General features: G+C 39.9%; 2 protein-coding genes across 2 annotated transcripts; both read right to left on the reverse strand.

The window, feature by feature from the left end:
• Window positions 1-396: 396 nt before the first annotated feature.
• On the reverse strand, window positions 397-855 carry LOC122050540. Its single transcript, XM_042611434.1, has one exon. It carries the CDS (start codon window positions 853-855, stop codon window positions 397-399), a length of 459 nt encoding a protein of 152 aa, XP_042467368.1.
• A 19,363-nt stretch (window positions 856-20,218) lies between these two features.
• Window positions 20,219-20,858, reverse strand: LOC122053914 (histone H4). Its single transcript, XM_042615820.1, has 2 exons — window positions 20,812-20,858; window positions 20,219-20,728 (listed from the first exon to the last, which is right to left on the reverse strand). The coding sequence occupies exon 2, from the start codon at window positions 20,698-20,700 to the stop codon at window positions 20,389-20,391; it is 312 nt and encodes a 103-aa protein (XP_042471754.1). The 5' UTR covers window positions 20,701-20,728; window positions 20,812-20,858; the 3' UTR covers window positions 20,219-20,388.
• Window positions 20,859-23,179: the final 2,321 nt, after the last annotated feature.

Here is a 23,179-nt window from a genome sequence, read left to right on the forward strand (position 1 = left end):
TTGATCTAGATCCTATTTTTATGGATCTCATCTAGATCCTATATTTATGGATCTTGTGTTCGTGCTCTTATCATTTGTGATGTTATATAAAGAGTCCTAGAGGCATGTAGAAGGCATCTCATTGTAAGATTTCCTTTCATAAGTGAAGTTTCTATTTGTCCTATTCTTCTTGTTTCTTCTTGTGTGCTGTGTGCTTTGAGTGTGCTATCCTATTCGATTCTAGGCCAACAGGCGCTCCATGATGTCATCTACTACATGACAGAAATAGGATTTGGGGAGAATTAAGAACATCATCACGTTACTCTGTTCTTCACGCCTTAGTTTGTGTAATTTACACTGGTTTCCATCTCATAACACTATTAATTTGTTTTATCTGCGGGCGATCGCCTTCGACCGTTAGTCCGCCACCTCGATCTTGGTGGCGCAGAAGAGGAGTCTGTGGAAGACGGAGTGCAGCGCTGACTTCATCTTGTTCTTCTTCACCGTCTTGCTCTCGCTGCGATCTTCGATGGTCCTGGCAGCCGCGGCGGAGAAGATTGGGAAGACGGCGGTGCCGTCTTTGAGTTTCCGCATGCACCGCCGCGTCCGCTGCGGCACCGTCTCCTTCTTGGTGAATGTGTAGCTCCGGAGGTAGAGCTGCCGGCACGAGTAGCCATCAACCACCGCCGGAGCACGTGCCTCAATGCTGGAGAAGCTGCCAACGTGGGGCAGCTCGTGGCGGCGGCTTTGCACTGCAGCCGCGGACTTAGCGAAGGCCACGTCAGATTCCGGCCACTTGTAGAGGACCTTGTAGCTGGCCCTCACCGGCGACTTTGCATCGACACAGCAGCGGGAGGACCGGCAGGCCGAGCTCATGGCTAGTTTGGTGCCAAGTAGAAGGAGGTTTCAGGCCACAACTAGAGATGGTTATAAAAAGGAAGAAGGGTGGCTTTTTGTGCTAACAACCTTCGTCTTTTTATGTCAGATTTTATTGAACAGATAAAATAATATTATTATTATTATTAGTGACGTGGCTCAGGTAAAAAACATTTTGAGCTAATTTTTTTTAATAATTTATCTATACTTCATCCTATTATTCCGAATTTCTCTCCTAATTTATCTACCAAATAAATTCGGAACGCCCATTTAAAAGTCGACCTTCAAAATATTCATTCGGGTTCAAACTCTAATTCTCTTATTTACTATTCTAAGTGATTTAGCACTATATCATATCCATAGAGATACCTTCAACTGAATTTTTGCATAATATTGAGTGTGCATGCGAAGAAATAAACAAAATTCTCTCTTTCTTTAATCTTCTAATCTATGGCTCTTTTTTTATCTTCCTTAGGAGGACCATTTTTAATCTATTTTTTGGGCAGTCCGAAATCAGAGCCGTGGTTTGGCCCCGATTCACAGCTCCAGTTTAGCCATGCTTCGCAGCCGCAGTCTGATCGTGATTCGTGGCTGCAGTATGACTGACTCACGGCCGTGACTTGGCCCCAAGGTAATTAATTCTAACCCCCAATGGTCCTCCGTCCTTTCTATATGTACCCTTCAAGGTAAACCGATCATAAGGAAACACATCCGGCCTCCCAAGTAATCAAAACCTGATACGAAGAACCCAGACTCGAACATGTTTTTCCCCCCTAACTCCATGGAGTCCTACTCAAAAGATGATGAGATCGTTCAGTTTTGTTCTCGAGTGGCCCTGGAAGAGTAGCCATCTACGGGCCTTCGTGATTACGCCACTGGACTGCAATCTACAAGCAGCCGTAGTTTACACTGCAAGTTTACTGCCTTAAAGACAAACATAGTTAGTCAAGAAAGTGACCAAGAGTGTTTGGCTGTTTGCAGTCAATACTCTAAAACCTTTCTTTTTCTTAATAATCTAGGTGCTCATAGACCATCTTCCCTTGTAATTCGTCTATCAATTAATCCGGAGTATAATTTATACATACTTAAATGTCCATTTCCAGAACATTCTATGATGTGGCGGAGATGACAAGGACAAACCCGTGACTCAACCAACGTAGAGCTGGATAGGTCCAACCAAGATTGAACTCGGATAAAGTCAACTCAGCTTCCAGCCAAGTTCAAATCAAACCAATCCGACTCATGACCAAGTTCGAATCAAGCTAATCGGACTTAAGACGGAGCTCAAATCAGACGGGCAAACTGAAAAGTGGAGGCACGCAAAACTAAGCTCCACGGAAGGCTCGGCTAGATGGATGGGTGAGTGTAGGAATCGAATAGTATTAAGTTTGAGTTTGACTCGTTTAAGTTATATTTGAGTTCGTGCTCAGTTCAAGTTCAAATCAAATTTTTATCATAAAGCTCGAGCTCGGTTCATTTTGAAATTATTAAACTCTTGAACAATTCGAACTCGGCTCGTTATTAGCTCACTTATCATAGTTAACTAGCCTAATTCGTTAAGCGAGCTCGAGTTCATTTTCAGATTCGTTTTAGAGTTCATTTTAAGATTCGTTTTGTAAACTTGTTAAGCGAGTTCGAAAATTTATTTGAATAAATATTCAACAAATCTAACAATTAAAATAATATAAATTCAGCACATCATTGAACATCCCAAACTATTACATTAAACTTCCAAACTCAACACACAATTTAACATGTTCACGAGCCCTTTAATCGAGCCGAGTTCGAACCCGAGTTCATGATCTTATAAACGAATATATTCTCAAGCCCTTTAAACAAGTCGAACTCGAGTTCACGAGCCTATAAATGAATATATTTCGAACCATTTAAATGAATCAAGCTCGAGCTCGAGCCCAAACTCGTGAGCCTATAAACGAATATATTTATGAACTCACGAGTCGAACACCTTTAAACTCAAACTCAGCTTAATAAAATTATCGAGTTCAAAATCAAATCCGAACTTGACTCAATAAGTTAAATAAATAAACTCGAATACATTTTTTACCCAATTGAACTCTGAATATCTTGTGAATTATTTAACTCGTTTACTCCCTAGGTGAGTGGAAGAAGTGGCATAGACATTCTCAAAACGTGAGCAGACATGTAACACGTGGTGTGCACATGATCCTGGCATGTGGGCTAGCGCACCGGGAGCACGCGGAGTACTCGGTGAAGACTTTCCCTTCTCTTTATAAGACCATATAAAAAGGTGCGCGGAGTGTTCGGTGAAGACTTTCCCTACTCTTTCTAAGACCATATAAAAAGGTATTCATTTCCTTGTTTCTAAGATCATATAAAAAGATATTCATTTCCAAAGGTGAGTAGTCATCTATAATTTATCTTCTTCGTATTGATCCTAGGATGAATTGACGAAGATGTTAAAGATGAACATATTAACCTTTTGCCATCATATAAAAAGATATTCATACACAACATACTAAATTAATCCACCTTAACTTTGTTGGCGAACATAATTTATTATTAGATATTTATGGAATATTAGTTGAATTTAAATTACATTAAATTAAATTTACTTATGATGATCTGAATAGATAATCTTAGACTATCAGTGGGAGATGATTTCTACCAAGTGCTAAAGGTAGTCTGCACAGTGGCGACAGAGCGGGCTGAGAGGTCGAGCAGGCAAGTCAGCCGAACAGGAAGTTCATGCAGAAAGATCAGCCGAGCGGGTAGAGCGGTTGATCGGGACATGGAGCCGAGCGGTCGAGTGAACAGTGTGAGTCATAGACAAAGCACAAAGTCTGATCGGATAGAGTAGTCGTCTGATCAAAGAGTTCAACCGAGCAATACGATCGGGTGGACAGAGAGAGGCCGACCGAACGAGCGGACGTAGAGGCCGAGCGAGCTGACAGAGCAAGTGGCCATTCAGGCTTTGACGCCGAGCAGGACTAGCATAACAGAGCGAGCAGCGGACCGAGGCTTGCGAATAACACAGTTTCCTTGAAACATATTTGCCCCACCTCCGGCAATGCTTCGAGATTTACTCGGGTCGTCTATTTCCTAGGATACAACGGTAAATCATGATTCCACCAAGCACTGGTGGTCACGACAAACTGAGTTGTGTCCGACTGCTATCATGGGCACTCCATCGAGCAGGAGTTGCACGACAGAAAAAGAGGGAACGCTGGTAGAGAGCTCTTGCTGCTTTTCTGTGTGGGTGTGTAAACCTATGATTGCAGCCTCCTAATATAGGAGCTCAGATCAACGGCTACATTAATGGTCAGCTGCGAAATGTCAGCGTTTCGCTCAGCTGTTTTACGTTTTGATTCTGCATTAATCTTACTTTAATGCATCTGTTACACAAGCAGCAAAAAGATTTATGTGGCAAAATATTGGTTGTTCCACTTGGGCAAATTTTGCCCCAACCGGTACGACAATCGATGCACACAGGTCGTGTCAACACACGAGTCAACATGGTTCAGTGCAATCTGAGCCCTGGATTTGCATCCCCCTGCGCACCCACGCATGAGAGAGAGTCTCTCCCCATGCATTTGTTCGCATTCTCAATGCATGTGAATCAATATAAACCAACTAACATGCCATGAAACTCCCAATGTGGGACTAAAATCTCATTCACAATGGAGCATATTTCCTCTTCCGCCTCTTCTCCATTCACATCACTTATATCCAACAATCCCCCACATGAATGGAGATAAGGTATATGATAGCATTCCGTAATTAAGTCTAGTATAAGACAGGTAGGTTTTACCCTTTGAACCTTCTCTTGTGCAGATATGTTTGCTTACTGGCTGACAGTAAACATGATATCCTTGAACTGTTCTGTCGTTTATATAAGCATTGACATATCTCACCCAGGACTTTTCCTGATATAACTCAGTTCTCTTGAGTGTGTTCGTTCTTAGCCATGAATATGTCTGGTTCTGTGAGAAGCTCTAAGAATTGTGTCTCCAATTCTCTTCGAAACAACCCCAATTGTTTCTCACATAAGTGATCCCTCGAGAGTAACCATCTACTCTTCTTGATCATTAAAAGTCCATCGGCTTATCCTGATCCAATCACTATTTTCTTGGGCTACCCCCCCCCCCCCTCCTCCACACACACACACAGTGTGTCTAGTCAGTGCAAAATAGTTGTCCCTTTGAACCTAGTTCTTGGGATCTCCAATCATCATAGGTTGGATGTCCTCTACACTGAACGCTGACAATAGCATTAAGCTCATTCCACGTGATGAGCTTGCAACTAACTCTCTATTTAACCCTTTGGTTAGCAGATCCGCTAGGTTATTCTTTGATTTCACATAGTTAACAGTGAAAACTCCTGTTGAGAGTAATTGTCTAATAGCATTATGTGTACGACGTATATGTCTAGACTTACCATTATACAGATAGCTCTGTGCCCGACCAATTGCTGATTGACTATGCAATATATGCAAATTATCGGTACAGCTTTGGCCCATCTAGGAATATCTTCTAAGAATTATCGTAGTCATTCAACCTCTTCACCGCATTTGTCAAGAGCTATAAACTCATATTCCATCGTGGATCTGGTTATTACCATTTTCTTAGAAGATTTCCAGGAAATGGTTGCACCTCCCGGAGTGAATACATATCTACTCGTAGACTTAGAGTCTTTTATGTCAGATATCCAACTAGCATTGATGTGTCCTTCAATCACAGCAGGATATCTCGTATAGTACAGTCCATATTCACGAGTATATCTCAAGTACCTTAGTACTCTTGTTATCCCTTTCCAGTACTCAACACCGGAATTACTCGTGTATCTACTCAGTTTACTTACTGCGTAGGCCAAGTCTGATTATGTACAACTCATCAGGTACATCAGACTTCCAATCACTCGAGAGTACTCTATCTGAGAGATACTTTCACCTTAATTTTTTTGATAGATGTTGACTCGTATCTATCGACGTTCGTGCCAATGCAGTATCACCCTTGGTGAATTTCTCAAGAATCTTGACCATGTAATGGGACTGACTAAGAACAAGTCCTTCTGTTGTTCTAAGAATTTTGATTCCTAGAATCACATCAACTAGACTCATGTCTTTCATATCAAATCTTGAGTTCAACATATCTTTAGTGTATTTGATTATCTTATCATTATTCTCAATGATAAGTATGTTATCTGCATATAGACACAAGATGACGTAATCATTCTTTGTGACTTTTATATAGACACATTTATCACATTCATTAATTTTAAATTCACATTCCTTCATGGCATTATCAAATTTCTCATATCACTGCTTGGGTGCTTGTTTCAAGTCATATAATGACTTTGTCAATCTACAAACCTTATTTTTCTGTCCTGGCGCAGAAAACCTCCCAGGTTGCTCCATGTAGATTTCCTCTTCTAAATCCTTGTTTAGAAAAGAAGTCTTTACATCCATCGGATGTATTTCGAGATTCCATAGAGCAGCAATAGCCAACAATACTCTAATGAAAGTTATTCTCGATACCGGAGAATATGTATCAAAGTAATCGAGGTCTTCTCGTTGTCGGAATCCTTTGATTACCAATCTAGCTTTATACTTATCAATTGTGTCATCTGACTTCATTTTCTTCTTAAAGATCCACTTGCAACCTAATGGTTTACTTCCAGGAGAAAGATCCACAAGTTCCTAAGTGATTTTACAATATAGAGTCTATCTCAGATGCAATTGCCTCTCTCCAATGAGATCCATCAGAAGAGCATATAGCTTCTGAGTAACTTCGGAACTCACTTTCCAACATGAAAGTGATAAAATCCAATCCAAAGAATTTTTTTACTCAAGCTCTTTTGTTTCGTCTAAGCTCAACCTCCACTGGTTCCTCATCATCATCTTCACCTTATGTTTCATATGCCCGCTTTGAGGAGCAAGCATCTGTTAGGACCCTTGGAGAGGCCGATAAGAGGGAGATGTGAATAACCTGAAAAAGAAATTAAAACCTTTTCCATTCTTTCAACTCAAATTAAAAGCAACAATAATAATAACTTAAATTAACAACTAAAGAGACGAGACACACTATTTACTTGGTTACAACCTAGGTGATTGTTAATCCAAGGGCAATAAAAAACTCTAAAAGATCTTCTTCGTGTAGGCGGAGACCCCTCTTATAATCATTAAACGTTCAGACAGTTGCTAGGAAATTAAAATAAGAGTTGATACTAAAGTTATTGTCTATTTCCTAACTCCATGGCCTTTTTGTATAGCTCCTGGGAAACTCTATCTGTGGGTGGAAGGCGCCTCCAACAAGCTGGAAGGCGCCTCCAGCGAGGTGCCAAAGGATAAAGCTTTATCCTTTGACAACAGTAAAATTTGCCTGGTCGAAGGCGCCTTCCATAGGGTTGGAAGGCACCTTTGTACTATTCATCTAAGGCACCTTCCAGCCATAGAAGACGTCTTCCACAGTGAAGGTGCAGATGCGCCTTCAATTCACTTTGAAGGCACTTTCAGTAGCAATTCGAGCCGCCTTTCACTCTTCTACTACTCCAATCGCCTGGGTGATCGCAACTATCGGAAATAGGGCTCACCTGGCCCCATTTTCTGGTCATCTCCTCAAGCAGACTTCTGCTTCGGCTTCTCGTCCCTTGAACGTCATGCACATCCTTCTCGTCCACCGGTGTACTCTTCCGTAGCACTTCGCCCCTCGGATGCATCAAGCCCGTCGGCTCGCTTCCTGTGGCATCCTCTCGCTAGTTGCGTCTTCCGCTCGACTTCTTATGTTCCTAAGCTCCTGCACACTTAGACACAAGGATCAAGATATAACAGGACCTAACTTAACCTTGGTTGATCATATCAAAACTACCATGGGATTTCAACAGTATCCTCTCGAATCTTATACGGAAACGTATGCTCAAAAAAAGAGGCATTTCTCAATTCTATTATCAAGTTCTTGTGTATTTCCGATATTTGTGATTCATACACAACAAATCGATACGCACTGCTATTATATACATATCCAATAAATATGCAATCAACAGTCTTTGGTCCTATCTTAATCCTTTTCGGATCAGGCACCAACACTTTGACAAGACACCCTCACATTCGTAAATATTTATAAGACGATTATCTTCCATTCCATAACTCATAAGGGCTCTTATTTATTTTCTTCCGGGGCACCTTATTTAAAAGATAATTAGCTGTTAACATAACTTCCCCCATATAAACTCTGGTAATCCAGAGTTCAATAGAAGAGTATTCATCATCTCTTTTAGAGTTTGATTCTTCCCCTCAGCAACTCCATTTTGCTGAGAAGTATAAGGAGCTACTATTTCGTGTCTGATCCCATGTTCAGCACACAACTCAGCGAACAGCGATATGTATTCACCGCCTCGGTCACTTTAAACCACCTTAATCTTTCTATTAAGCTGGTTTTCAACCTCATTTTTATAGAGTGCAAATTTCTCTATAGCTTCATCTTTACTTTTGAGAAGATACACGTAACAGTATTTTATGTTATCATCTACAAAAGTGATGAAGTATTTATTCCCACCACATGTTAGTGTAGTTTTGAGGTCATACACATCGGTGTGAATTAGCCTGAGTGGTTCGCAGCTTCTTTCAATATGTTGAAAGGATTATCTTATCATTATTGCTTCAATGCAAATCTCACACTTGTGTTTTGGGTCAAGGTGGAATGTAGGTAAGCTTTGCATGTTTATTAATCTATGTAACATATCGTAGTTAACATTTCCTACTCTACCATGCCACAAACATGAAAATTCAAGCATATAAGTGGAAGAGCTTTCATTTTTATTTATCTTAGGCCTAATAGTCATTACATTAAGTTTGAATAGCTCATCAGATACATAACCCCTTCCTACAAATATTTCATTCTTGGACAATACAACTTTGCCCGATTCAAAAAATAATGTGAAAGTCATACTTGCTTAACAATGATCCAGACATTATATTCTTCCGAATCTCTGGAACATACAACACATTGTTCAATGTAAGGTCCTTACCCGAAGTCATCTTCAGCATCACTTTTCCTTGGCCCATGATGTCCGAGGTTGCTAAGTTCCCCATGAATAGTTTGTCTCCAATGACTTCTTCGAAGTTGTGGAGCAACTCCTTATTACAGCACACATGTCTGGTGGCTCTAGTATCAATCCACCACTGCCACAGATTTGAACCGATCAGGTTTAGTTTAGAGACCACATCGCAGAGGTTGTCCATTTCTAGTCCCTCGTTCAGGTTGGTCTCCTGCTTTTTCTTCGCCTTTCTGCACTCTAAAGATTTATGACCCACTCGGTCACAGTTGAAGCATTTCACAGAGAACTTCTTCTTGTTGATGCCTCCTTTGGGTCCTATCTTGGAAGATTTGGGGTTCTTCCATTTTGAGCTTTGACCGTGATCGACCACATTGGCTTTCACAATATCTTGGGAGAATAGTTTTCTCTCTGAACTCTTGTTGTCTTTTTCAATGCGAAGTCTAACAATAAGTTCCTCCACATTCATCTCCTTCCCCTTGTGCTTCAGATAGTTCTTGAAGTCCTTCCAGCCGGGAGGCAGCTTCTCAATAATAACAGTCGCCTGGAAGGTTTCACTCAGAATCATCCCTTCTAAGTGGATCTCGTGCAAGATCGCCTAAAACTCCTAGACTTGGCTGATTACCATCTTGGAGTCAACCATCTTGTAATCCAGGAATCGACCCATGATGAACTTCTTGGCTCCTGCATCCTCTGTCTTGTACTTCTTGTCAAAGGACTCCCACAGCTCCTTAGCCGTTCTCTTCATGTTATACACAGTATACAGCGAGTCGACAAGGCAGTTGAGGATGTAGTTTCGGCAAAGGAACTCAGAATGAGTCCATGCATCTACTTCACTGATGGTCTACGCATCAGCATCCTCGGCACGCTTGGGAGGGTCCTCGATCAAGAAATCGAGCCAGATTGAGCGTGGTCAAGTAAAAGAGCATCTTTTGCTGCCACCTCTTGAAGTTCACTCCAGTGAACTTCTCTGGAGTTTCCCCATGGTTGATTGGCATAGTTCCAATCGGGGCGGAGGGAGCTTACATGTGTTGAGTCTGTTGCATCTCAACATTTTGTTCAGTGTCATCTCAACATAAGCGAATCTGTTTCAAGATTGTTAGCGAACACAATCTATTGTCGGAGATTTGCGGGGTATTAGATGAATTTAAATTACACTAAACTAAATTCACTTATCTGTTAAGATGACCTGAGCAGATAATCTCAGGCTACCAGCGGGGGTTGGTTTCTGCCAAGTGCTGAAGGTAGTCTGCGCAGTGGTGGCAGAGTGGGCTGAGAGATCAGGCGGGTAGGTCGGTCGAGCAGGAAGTTCATGTAGGAAGATCAGCCGGCTGGGTAGAGCGACTGACCGGTACGTGGAGCCGAGTGATCTAGTGAACAGTGTGAGTCACAGACAAAGCACAGAGTCCAATCGGACAAAGTAGCCATCCAATCAAAGAGGTCGACCGATCAATACGATCGAGCGAGCAGAAAGGTCGACCGGGCGGGCAGAGAGAGGTTGACCGAGTGAGTAGACGTAGAGGTCGAGCGAGTTGACCGAGCAAGTGGTCGGTTGGGCTTTGACGTTGAGCGGGACTAGCATAACAGAGCGAGTAGCAGACTAAGGCCTGCGAATAACGCAGTTTCCTTGAAACAAATTCACCCCACCTCCAGCAGTGCTTAAAGGTTTACTCGGGTCATCTATTTCCAAGGATACAATGGTAACCCGTAATTCCACCAAGCACTGGTTGTCACTGCAAACTAAGTGGTACCCGACTACTATCATGGGCACTCCGTCGAGCAGGAGTTCCATGACAGAGGAAGAGGGAATGCTGGTGGAGAGCTCTTGCTGCTTTTCTGTGTGTGTGTAAACCTATGATCGCAACCTCCTTATATAGGAGCTAAGATCAATGGTTGCATTAATGGTCGATTAATTATCATTATTCGCCAAGCTGCGAAACACCAGCATTTCGCTCAGCCGTTTTGCGTTTTGATTCTGCATTAATCTTACTTTAATGCTTACACAAGCAGAAAAAGGTTTACGTGGCAAAATATTGGTTGCTTTGCTTGGACAAATTTTTCCCCGACTGGTCCGGCATTCAACAGCGCAAGTCGTGACCGCACATGAATCAACATGATTTAGTGCAATCCAGGCTCTGGATTTTCACCTCCCTATGCACCCACGGGTGAGAGAGAGTCTCTCACCATGCATTTGTTCACATATTCAATGCATGTGAATCAATATAAACCAACTAACATGTCATAAAACTCTCAATATGGGATTAAAGTCTCATTCACAATAGAGTCTCTTTCCTCTTCCCCCTCTTCTCCATTCACATCACTTATATCCAACAAACCTTCCTTATAACTCTTTTCTCTGTTCTTAACTTTGCTAGAGCTTTTGAAACCTTCAGAGTTGTCTGCTCACTAAGTGTCCCAAAACCCTTCCTCGGCTTAATCCACCAAGAGCTTATAAATACCCTATGTTAATTTTAATATCATCAATCAAGTCAAGTTAGGATATGTGTCATTTAATGTCTTACGTCTGAATATGCAGGGGCTTAGGAATGCAAGAAGTCAAACGAAAGACGCGTCGGACAAGAATGATGGCACAGAAATTAAGTTGATGGGCTCGATGCATCCAAGGGACAAGAAGCTACAGAAGAGCACGTTGGCGGAGCGAGAAGGGCACGCGCGGTGTTTTCGAGAGACGAGAAGTCAGAGCGGAAGTCTGTTAAGGAGAAGGCTAGACTTAGGTTCGAGTGAGCTCAACTCTAAAAGGTCGGAGCATCACTCAAGTGACTGGAGCAGAAGGCCGAACAAAGAGTCAACTCTGAAGTTGACACTTGTCCGGGTGTCCGAAGCCTGTCCGGGCGCCCGAAGTTGGTACAGGCACCCGAAGCTGGTCCGGGTGCCCGAAGCTAGTCTAGCCTTCTGGACCAGTTTTGGTGCCGAAGTGGTGCTCGTTGCTGTGGATCATCGCTGAGACTATGTCAGCAGAGGTACGGGCGCCCGGAGCAAGTCCAAGCGCCCGGAAGTGGATAAATTCTTATCACTTCGTCATTCCGTAGCCATTACGTGGAGATAGAATTTGTCTCGCTAGGGCGCCCGGAGAGGTTCTGGCTCCCAGACTGCGCCACCTCAACAAACAATCACTTCGACCAATGAGCCTATAAAAGGAGTCCTAGTGCTCTTCATTTGAACAATACTTTTTGTAGTTGAGTTATTTCACTCTGTTCTTCAAATTCGAAGCTATTAACGTTCTGTACGAGGCTTTTCTGCCTCCGACTTATATCGAAGAATGAGTCAATTAGTTGAGCTTCTTTGCCTTGGATTAGTAACCTTCCCGGTTGCAAACCAAGTAAATTGTTTGTGTCTCGTACTTCTTTTTATGCATTTTAGTTGCTTTTATTAAAGTGACTGTCTTAATCAAAGTCGTAAGTTTTGAAAAGGGTATACTTGTCTTTTCAGGGCAATTCACCCCCTCTTGTCGGCGGCACGGGGCCGACAAGTGGTATCAGAGCAATGACATTTCAGAAGGACTAACCGCCAAGCAAAACACACAAGAAATGATCGGACCAAGCATCTACCCACCTAAGTTCAAAGGAGAGTTCGCGACTTAGAAAAAGAAAAATGGAGGTATTATTCGAAACATATTTTGATTTATTCTTAATTATGAAATATGATTTTGTAGCATGTAAGGATCAACAAGGAGCCGACAAAGAAGAATATCAATGGACGAAGGAGCAAGTCAACTTCGTGGCAAATGACAAGGTAGAATTCCATCTGCTGAGCACTTTACCACCACAAGAAGTCAGCCAAAAAGCTTTGGAAGAAATTCCTAGAATTACACGAAGGGACCTCGGAGGCAAAACTCATAAGATGAAACCTGCTCTGGAATCAAATTAACAACCTTCGGATAAAAGAAGGTGAAGCAGTTGAACATCTACACTCGAGGATAAAAGAACTAATCACTAGACTCACAAATCTCGAAGAAAAGGTTACAAATCAAGATTCGTTAAGGGACGCTTTAAATTCATTTCCGATAACACCAGAGTGGACATCGATAGTCGACTCGTTCTACATCTCTTAGGACCTTGAGGTTAGAACTTAGAAAATTTATTTTCTACTTTTGAACTTCACAAATCAAGATGTGTAAGACTAAAGAATAAAGAAGAAAAGACAACCCAAAACGTAGCACTGAAAGCCAACCAGAAAGGCGAACCAGATACAGACACATCACTTGACAAAGATGAGGATGCATTTATGGTAAGAAAATTTGGTAAATTCCTTAAAACTAACAAATTTAACAAGTCGCGGGATAAGAAACATTCACGAAGCAAATGAAAGATGAGATGTTATAACTGCCCAGAAGAAGGGCATATAAAGGACTACTGCCCAAAATTAAAGAACAAGAAAAAGAACAAAATATAGGATCGAAAGCGCTAGAGGAGGAGGTGAATAGCGCTCGTGGCTTTCACGTTCGTTTTAAAACAATCGATCGGAGTAAACGTTATGCAGCGAAAATAAATGAAACAATTGCAAACTCGAACACCAAGATTTACTTGGTTCGGAGCCTATGGCGACTCCTACTCCAAGGCCCACACTCGTTGAGTGTTTACTTTGGGCAATTCACTATCAATCCGAAAATATTACAAAATGAGTATTACAATTTAAGTGCAATAAATTAAAAGTATACTAACAACTCAAGAATGGAGAAAGTCGAGCTTGTGGTTGTCGAAGTAACATTATATCTTTGCCAGATTGTTTCATTAGTAGCGCGCAGTAGAAGAATCGTGAATTTCAGTTGTATTCAAGTTTCTGGTCGAGACAGGCTTATATAGCTTGTTGAGGGTACCCTCAACTGCATGGAGGGCGCCTCCAACCCCGCCAAAGTCACAGCTTCGATAAGCTCTTCTTCCCTCACTGCTTATCTGCCTGAGGGCGCCTCCAAGCTCATGGAGGGTGCCCTCCACCCAGCATCCAGGGCGCCTCCAACTCTATGGAGGGTGCCCTCTTCCCTGCTCCGCAAAGGCGTTCGACTAGTGCACCCGAGGCGCCTCCAAGCTCCATGGAGGGTGCCTCGAGTACTGCTCATCTGAGGCTTTACATCTTTTTACTCCCTGCAAGATGTGTTAGTCCAAAATACAAAATATATCCTGCAAAACAGAGTTAAGCACAATAAAATCATATTAAGATAAGTATTTGACGGTCACCGAACTGTCCGATTCTGACTTTGGATTTCCATCCGAAAACCCTAGGTCGAACCGACGCCTACTGTTCCCTCACTGAGAAACGCGTTCTCACCTACTCCAATCAGGAGAGTTTACCTATTGTCAGACTAGTCCTCCAGACAAACTGGACTTTTGCTTAGCGCATGAGGCTCCGGGACTTTCTGCTAGACGTTCACTCCACGACCCGTCTAGTCTTTTCATCTGGTCCGCGACCACCAAGACTTTCCACCTAGAGTCCCCGACCCTAGGATTTTTGCCCAAGCCTTCGACCCGTCAAGACTTTCCACCTAGGGTTACCACCCCCTAGGGTTTTCCACCTGCCTAATCGAAGCTAAAACTTTTGTCTAAGTACACTTAGGATTTTTCTACAAACTCATTCAAAATTGTTAGATCATAAGACAACTTAACTTTGGACCCTTTGATATAATCAAAACTCAGGTTCGATCGTCTGATGCCTCCTGCACCAACACAAAAGATCGACCCGGACAAAGTACAAAGATGTAAAAGTGGCGTGGGATGAAATGTGATCATCAGAATTGGAAATCAAAGCCTACGTCAGACTTGCATTGATGGCAAGTCATGAAGAAGACAACGAAGCAAGCTCATTCAAAATAAGTAATGAGAGCATCGACGAAGGCGGAGCCACTTCAAAAGGAAGCAACAATATAAGGGAAGCATAAGATATCGAGATCAATAAGGTAAGTCAGGTACAATCTCTATCTCCTAATAAATTATATAAGTTTATAAAAATACTTTTGAAAAATTCTTGTCAATTAGAAATTGAAAATGATACATTTAAAAAGGAAAATATAAAATTAAAAATAACTTTAACAAAATCTTTTCAATTAGAAGATTTCAACAAGTTAAAAATTGAAAAAGAAAAATTGAGGGAACAAATAGAAAAACTTGAAAAGAATTAATTTCAAAATTCTAAGAACTATCAAGAGCCAAATTGGTATTTCAAATATTACAAAGGTCAAATTAAAAAAATAACAAGAAAATTTATGATTAATCCAGTAGGTAGAAACTTATATTGGATTCTAAAATCATGCATAGGTTAAATTTTCATATATGTTATAATTTATATTTGCTTTCATATTTGTGTTGCATCTTTAAGCAGTAACTTTTTCAAATAAATTTTTTCAATTCCTTTCTTTTCGAAATTAATTAAATCTTAATTTTTCAGTGCAAAAGAATTTATTATTTATCTGTAGAAAAAATTTTAAAATTTTTTGACCGTCATATTACTTTTTATGAATTTTTTAACAAAAATCATATCTTTAAAATTAAAATTATTTCAAATAGTTATTTTTGAAAATTTTATTTTTCTGTGATAAAATATCGTATTTTTATCAAAGGAAATATTTTTATTTTTTTTTACTATTATTTAATTTTCTACTAATTTTTTTATTAAATGCTAATTTTAAATATTAAAAATTCTCAAACATTTAATTTTTAAAAATTTATTTTTTCTACATATATACTTCTTATTTTACATACTCAAGAAATTTTGCAACAATTTTATAACTCAAAATCTATTTAATAAGTATTTTTCCCGACAAATACATCTCATTGCATAAATTAATTCATTACTGTTCATTAATTTTGTTTATTCGTAAAAATTTTATTACTATTTTATATAAATATATTTAATCGTCACAAAAATTTTAAGAATTTTTCAATAATTAAAAATAATTTAAAAATTACTTTTCAAAATACTATTTTTGAATTCCTAAAAATTCAAAATTTTAAAAAATAATTCTCAGAATTTTTCTACATATTAGTCAGTAGTTATGTAATCATTCATATTTTTACCCCTATTTTTAATCTAATCAAAGGGAAAAAATAATAGATTAAATCTAGAGGGAGATATATTTTTTACATATTAATTATTTTAATATTACATATTTATTAATTGCATTGCATGTTTATTAATTGTAATTATTTTAATGTTATTGTACTATTCTTTTTAACTCTAACTTAACTTGGGTTGATCACATCAAAAAGAGGATATTGTAATTACCCTGTATTAGTTTTGATATAAACAACCAAGTCAAGTTCTGCGTTATTTGATATATTACGTCTAAGTGTGCAGGGATTTAAGAATACAAGAACTCGAGCAGAAGGCACGGCGGATGAAAAGAATGACACGAGAATTGAGTCAACAGACTCAATGCATCCAACCGACGAGAAGCTGGGAAAGAATATGCCGACGGAGCAAAAAGGACGCACATGGCGCTTTCGAGGGACGAGAATCTAGAGTGGAAGGCTGCTCGAGGAGATAGCTGGAGTTGGATTCAGGTTAACTCAACTTTGGAAGGCCAAAGTATCACCCAAGCAATCGGAACAAAAGGTTGAACAAAGAATCAACTCTGAAGTTGACACTTGTTCGGGCACTTGGACCAAGTCCAGGAGCCCAGACCAATTTTAGTGCCGAAGAGGCCCTCATTATTGTGGATCATCGCTGAGGCCATGTCAATAGAGGTCCGGGTGCCTAGGAATGGATAAACTCTTATCACTTTACTTTTGAGTTGTGTTGCATAGAGATAAAATTTGTCTTGCTAGAGGTGTCCGGAGAGAATTCGAGCGCCCGGACTGCGCCACATCAACAAACGATTACTTCGACTAGTGAACCTATAAAAAGAGCACTGGTGCTCTTCATTTGAACATCACTTTTTATATTCGAGTTATTTCACTCTATTTTTCAAAGTCTGGGATGTCAACATCCTATACGAGGCTTCTCTGCCTCCGACTTGTGTCGAAGGAGTCAATTAGCTAAGCTTCATTTGCTTTGGATTAGCAACATTTCCGGTTACAAATCAAGTACTTGTTTGTATGCATTTTAGTTGCTTTTATTAAAATGTTTGTCTTAATCGAAGTTGTAAATTTCAAGAAAAATATACTTGTCTTTTTAAGATAATTCATCCCCCTCTTGTCCACCGCGCAGGACGAACCCATCCAATAAGAGTTGACCCAACAGAATCCAATCAAATAAGATCTGACCTGTAGAGTATTATGCTTCAACACCCCAAAGAGTCAACTCCTCGTCCCCTGATCTCAACAGAATCCAATCAAATAAGATCTGACCTGTAGAGTATTATGCTTCAACACCCCAAAGAGTCAACTCCTCGTCCCCTGATCTCAACCGGATCAATCCCTATTGGGATTCTAATTCTAATCTTCTTATTATTTGTACCCTTTTTCTATTGCACCACGTCCGACTCTAAAACCTTTCATGTTTTGTCCTATTGATATAAATTTTGTTTACTCAAGCGGTTCATGAAAACAAAAGAAAAAGAAGAGCAAACTTTGCATCAGTAAGGAGGAGCAAACCCGTGAGGCTAAGCGTGGCGAGCTGCAAAATGCTCCTTGGGGTGACTCACTGCATGAGAATTTAAGAATTTTAATAAGCAATTTTTCATGAAAAATGAAATTGTCTACGATCAAAATTGTCAGTTATGTTCCAACTATCCAGTGCTAAAATCATTCGCTCTAGCAAAAAAAACGAACAAGAACAAGAACCTGCTACATTATTAAGCAAAACAAGTATCTATTTGCTAGTTTCCATAAAATGAGTATATTAAGCAAAACATAAAACAGAAACGATCAAACCTGCATCTCCAAGAGCTTCAGAGGTTGCATTTTGCCCTTTCCAGTATTTCTCCGCTTGGGTGTCATCTGCTACATTATTCAGTTGAAAAGGGACTTATACACCATAATGAGTCAGATAAACATATCGAATAGTAGATCTCCGATAGACAAATATTTTTCAAGGTAGTCACTGATAAGTTTTACTAGAAAGGATCACAAAAAGTTTGGCACCTAGTACACAATCAAAGAAGCTACCTGAGCCAACAAACAAAGATAGTTTCCGGACTGAAATATGAATATTTGATCTGGCCTGCATATCTAAAAACTTCAGAGGAAGCATTTTCATCTTTGCAATATTTCTCCATTTTATTATTCAGATGAAAAAGAACTTAAACACTAGAATGAATTAGATACCATATTAAACAGCAGATCTACTATGATGAATGTTTCTGTAACCTTGAATTGTAAAAAAGGATAGCTAAGTGTTTAGTACCTGATACATTATCCACAAATGCTCAAAATCAAAGAAACTGAACTACCACAGAAAGGTTCTCATTTTTGTAACTGCTTCAAACAAATCTGCAACTCTGATTGTGAAGCTGAATTTCCTATTAAACTACTCCTATGAGTTCCACTGTAACTTGATATATCACTTCCGGAAACTGACCTGAATAAGGAATGCGGCCAAATTCAGGCAACTGCATGTACAGTCTAATGCGAACCTCGACGAACAATGCCGCGAGACCCAGCAACAATAAGATTTGGAACTCAGTCCTGGGATTGTCCAAAAGAGGTTTCGAAGAAATGGAATATTAACCCGTTGATTATAGAGAATCAAGAATCAATATTATGAGAAAACGGAGAATATCGACCCAATGGTTATAACAGAACCAATATTATAAGAGTGTTAAGAATTACAAGTGCTCACCCGGAATCCTTGCAAAGTTGTTGAAGAACAGCAAGGAGAAAAAACTCTCTCAAAATATAATGTTGGCTGTCCCCTTTGATATCTACTCAAGACATTATATAAAACTGAAAATGGTAGTAGTTTCCAAGGCATGGAAAGAGAAGATAATGAATGCAAGTCTTCATGCACACTCCCTCTAGCTGTCCTCCAACATGGGAATTCGTCTAAAATGTAGGTGGCATTAAATGGCACACCAATTCCAACTAGAATGGTGTGTTTTCCCACCTAACAATATGCATTCTAATATGGTATTTGACTAGGAACATATTGTATCATGATATTCTACTCTTCCACAACTGATTGGCCCATTTAGGGTAGACTTGTATGAAGTTGAACGTTTAGTATGACATCGACTGTGACTCCATAACTTGCCCTTTCAAGATACGAGATGTCAATGCTTGTACAGCACGTTGAACTTGCTTGACCTCTACTTTTGTTATTGGTTTAGCTGGCACGTGCAAGTCCCCTTCATGCTCCTCTTGGTTCGGAACGTACATCTCGACTTACAATCCTATCTCATTGGCTTGGAGCTGATCCGGAGTTATATCACAGTCGATAGAGAATAACCAGCAACAACTAGCAATCACATGGAAAGAAGTCATTGGAGACACTCAGCCTAAAAACTTGTAAAGAGAGTATTGCTGCAATAATTTAGAGAAGCCATTCAGAGCTTTTACACCCTTTGGCAAAGTTCTCAGAGGTTTCTAGGCAGCTTATTGACTTCCACAAGGAGACAAAAAGGAAGTTTGAGCTCTTAGTCACCACTCTGAGCCAAAGTGAAGCTAAGCAACTCAAATCGACGCATAACCAACCTATGGCAATGCAATTTCTTCACCTCAAATGACGGCTAACAAACTCAAACAAAGATCTAATCAACTTGTTGAATGACCAGCTAAACTACATGCACCTCAAGCAAGCTCTACCAATCCCCAGTCCACCTCGATTAAACTGTCTACCTCAAGAGAAACAAATCAAATTTCAACTGACCTCTCAACCAGAGTGCATCCACCTCATACAAAATGAATCAAGCTTCAAAAAAACTCAACATTACTTGTACTCATCTCACCAGAATCCACAAATTACCATAACACAGTCCCACCACATCTCTTCTTGAAGAATGCACTTACAGTTTGTGCCTCTAAACCTGAATGTCAATCATGGAGAAAAATAAACAAATGATTCCACCAGTTGTTTCAGTAGATAAAAGTTCACATTGCACATGACCAAAGAGTAGTTGCATCCAAATGTTAAACCCAAATAGATAATCAATGATTCAACAGAGAACACACAATCAAATTCAGAACTTTGACAGTCACAAGCTATCATTTGAGCTAACAACCCAAAGGATTATACACAATTTTTAAAACACTGGCATTCTTAAAGAAATCAGTATGTCTGCAGAGGCATACATAACCTCAGCTCTTTTATTAAGAGAGAAGAAATTAAAATTGTCTACAATATGATAAAGATAAGCTCAAGAAGTTGATTACACAAGAAGAAAGCAGCTCAACAAACAAATTGATAAAGCCATGATTGTAAATCAACAATAAGAACTCCAAGCTGATAAAAATCACACGATTAACACTATAAAACCATAAAGAACTGTTACAACAAGTGTCTCAGGTAAAAAGTTACCAATTTAAGATGCAAATATCTCAAGCTAAATCCGTTTCACCCGTTCCTCTCTCAACAACCATTGCGAGCACAATGCATCAGAGAAAGCAAGTAACCCTAACCACCAAATCCGTAAAGAGTGCGCCCCTGCCTCTTGAGCGCGTATACGACATCCATGGCAGTAACAGTCTTGCGGCGGGCGTGCTCTGTGTAAGTAACGGCGTCACGGATGACGTTCTCGAGGAAGATCTTGAGGACGCCGCGGGTCTCTTCGTATATGAGTCCGCTAATGCGCTTCACCCCGCCTCGCCTCGCCAGGCGCCGGATCGCCGGCTTGGTGATGCCCTGGATGTTATCGCGCAGCACCTTGCGGTGCCGCTTGGCGCCGCCCTTCCCCAGCCCCTTCCCTCCCTTCCCTCGCCCTGACATCGCGCAAAGTAAAACTAGAACTCGATCTCTGCGTCGAAGAGAGTAAGATCGATGAGATCAAAGAGGCAACAGAAGATTCAGAGCGAGGAATCGATCGATCTGCGATCTTACCTTTGACGAGAAGCAAACGACTTTGGATCGGGAACGGCGCTAGAGAAGAGCTCGGGAAATCCCGGCGGTGCTCGGTGGTTATTTATAGCGAGGAGGGAACTCTTAGCGGGGACAGAGATGAGATATTGGCCGTTGATTTAGAGAAAATCGACAGCCATAAGTGTTCCGTTAATGACCCCTCGGATGACTGACGTGGCAGATGTTTCAGCGGTTGATTTGATCGGAATACCGTTATTTTTAATCTATAATTTAGAAAAAAAAACAGGTTGACGTTTTTAATATATATATATATATATATATATATATATATATATATATATATTTGTGTGATGATTAAACAAATAGAATATTAAAAACTAACTTTTTTTGTACGCATAGAAATGCATCATTTTAAAAAAAAAAATTAAAAAAAGACACCTCATATCTAATTATCTTTATCTTTAACGAAAATTACTTCAATTGAAACCACTTTGGTATATATCACTTATGTAATGCTAGGACGGGCGTATTCATTTTTTATCATAATTTATGTAATATTAGAATCTCGGGGATGTCTTTTTTATGTGCTAGTCACTATTCTAAAGGCTAGTAGCACCCCGTGATTTACCTCTTCCGATTGGTCCTGGGACGGGTTGACGGGGGCGCTGGGGGCGAGCATATTCGCCTTTTACCATCACTTATGCAATGTTGGATCCCAAGGCTATGATACGACAATAGGACATTCAAATTATCATCTAAATATTTGTAGTTTAAACTTTAATTATGATATATTTATTAATTTTTTCCTCTAAATGGAAGGTGCAACTAAAGGATGCTGGACTTCTTGACTGGTCACCGCGTGCACTTCCCGATTTACCCCGATGGCCGATGGAAAACTTCCGTGAAGTCGGACCGATCACTCTCAGGGATAGTCAATAAGGTTAACTGGGAGTATCATTTTTTTTATACACTCTTTAGGAGGAGGTGAGGAAAAGGGAAGAAAGGGTAAAGAAAGGGAAGGGAAATTTAAAACACTATTTGGGAGGAAGTGAGCTACGAAAACGAAAGGTAAGGAAGGATAAACTTTAACGTTCCTTACCAATGAAACGAAAAAATCTCTTACACTATGATTTGGGGTGTAAGGAAGAGTAAGGGAAACTTAAAAAAATTATATTCTAATTTTATCCTTGTTTTATTATATTAATTCCAAAAATCATTATATTAGGTATTCTTTATGTCGCAATGAAAAACACTTGCATCGCCCAACTTGCACCGCCCGACGCTCACACTTCGTTGATGCTGATGCCAACTTTGATGTTGACACTAACTTCGGCACTGACGTCGATGCCGACTTCGACGCTGATGTCGACTTTAACAAATGAGCTACAATTGTTTGAATACGTAAGTTTTAACCAATAAACGTATGTAATATGCACTAGGTTCTTGAACGCATAAGTTTTTTTTAACAAAAGTGAGGATAATTTTATAATTTTATATATTTAATCTTCATTATCCTCACTTTCCTCTCAAACACAGTAATACATATTACGTTAATAAACTTTCCCTCCCTCTTAAATAAAAAAATATAAATATTTTACTTCTTTTTCCTCCCTTCTCTTTTTGTTAATGAACTTTCACTCACTCTATCTAAGTAGAGGATTATTTAACTATAAAAAAAAGACTAAATAGATTCATCATTTATTTTTTTTCTTCATGGACTATAAACTGACTCCATCTATTTTAAGGATAAACTGAAAAATATCGGGATGAACGAAATTATTTTTTACTCCAATCTAATATGAAGCATCTAGAACTATTTTAACCAAAGCTAATCTAAGTAATTTTGATCAACTACTCAGTATAATAATAGTTTTAATTAAAATTATTCTATTTTGTAGCACTTTTAATTAAAATTATTTTAATTATAATAATTTTGATCAAAATTATTATAAAGGTAACTGATGCGGTGATGAAGGGAGCTCTATCTGGTACAGGGTCAACTGTCAAAGTGGATATCAAAGTTAACGTGGTTAATACTTGAATGTCAAAGGGTCGAATGGAGGACAATTGCAATGGTCGGTCGGGTCTCAGCACAGAGTAGCAAGACGTAGACGGAGACTGGATAGATGGTCCGAACGGGGGAGGACAGGTTGCTACACAGTCACCACACAGAAGAGCCACTGACGTCGATAGAGCGGAGGGGTCCCGGGCGAGCGGCTACCCTGCTCGGCCAAACAGCGGGACTGGCCATGGACAGAGCGCAGTCTCAATCAAGCAGTTACCCCGCTCAGCCAAGAAACGGGACCACTGTAGTATCTCTCTATATCCTTTTGGGAGATAGTACCGCTGACACGAGGTATGGTCGACAGGCAGATCATACGGCGGAGGC

Source organism: Zingiber officinale, chromosome 3A (genome assembly GCF_018446385.1).
Source record: "Zingiber officinale cultivar Zhangliang chromosome 3A, Zo_v1.1, whole genome shotgun sequence".
Classification (NCBI taxonomy): domain Eukaryota; kingdom Viridiplantae; phylum Streptophyta; class Magnoliopsida; order Zingiberales; family Zingiberaceae; genus Zingiber; species Zingiber officinale.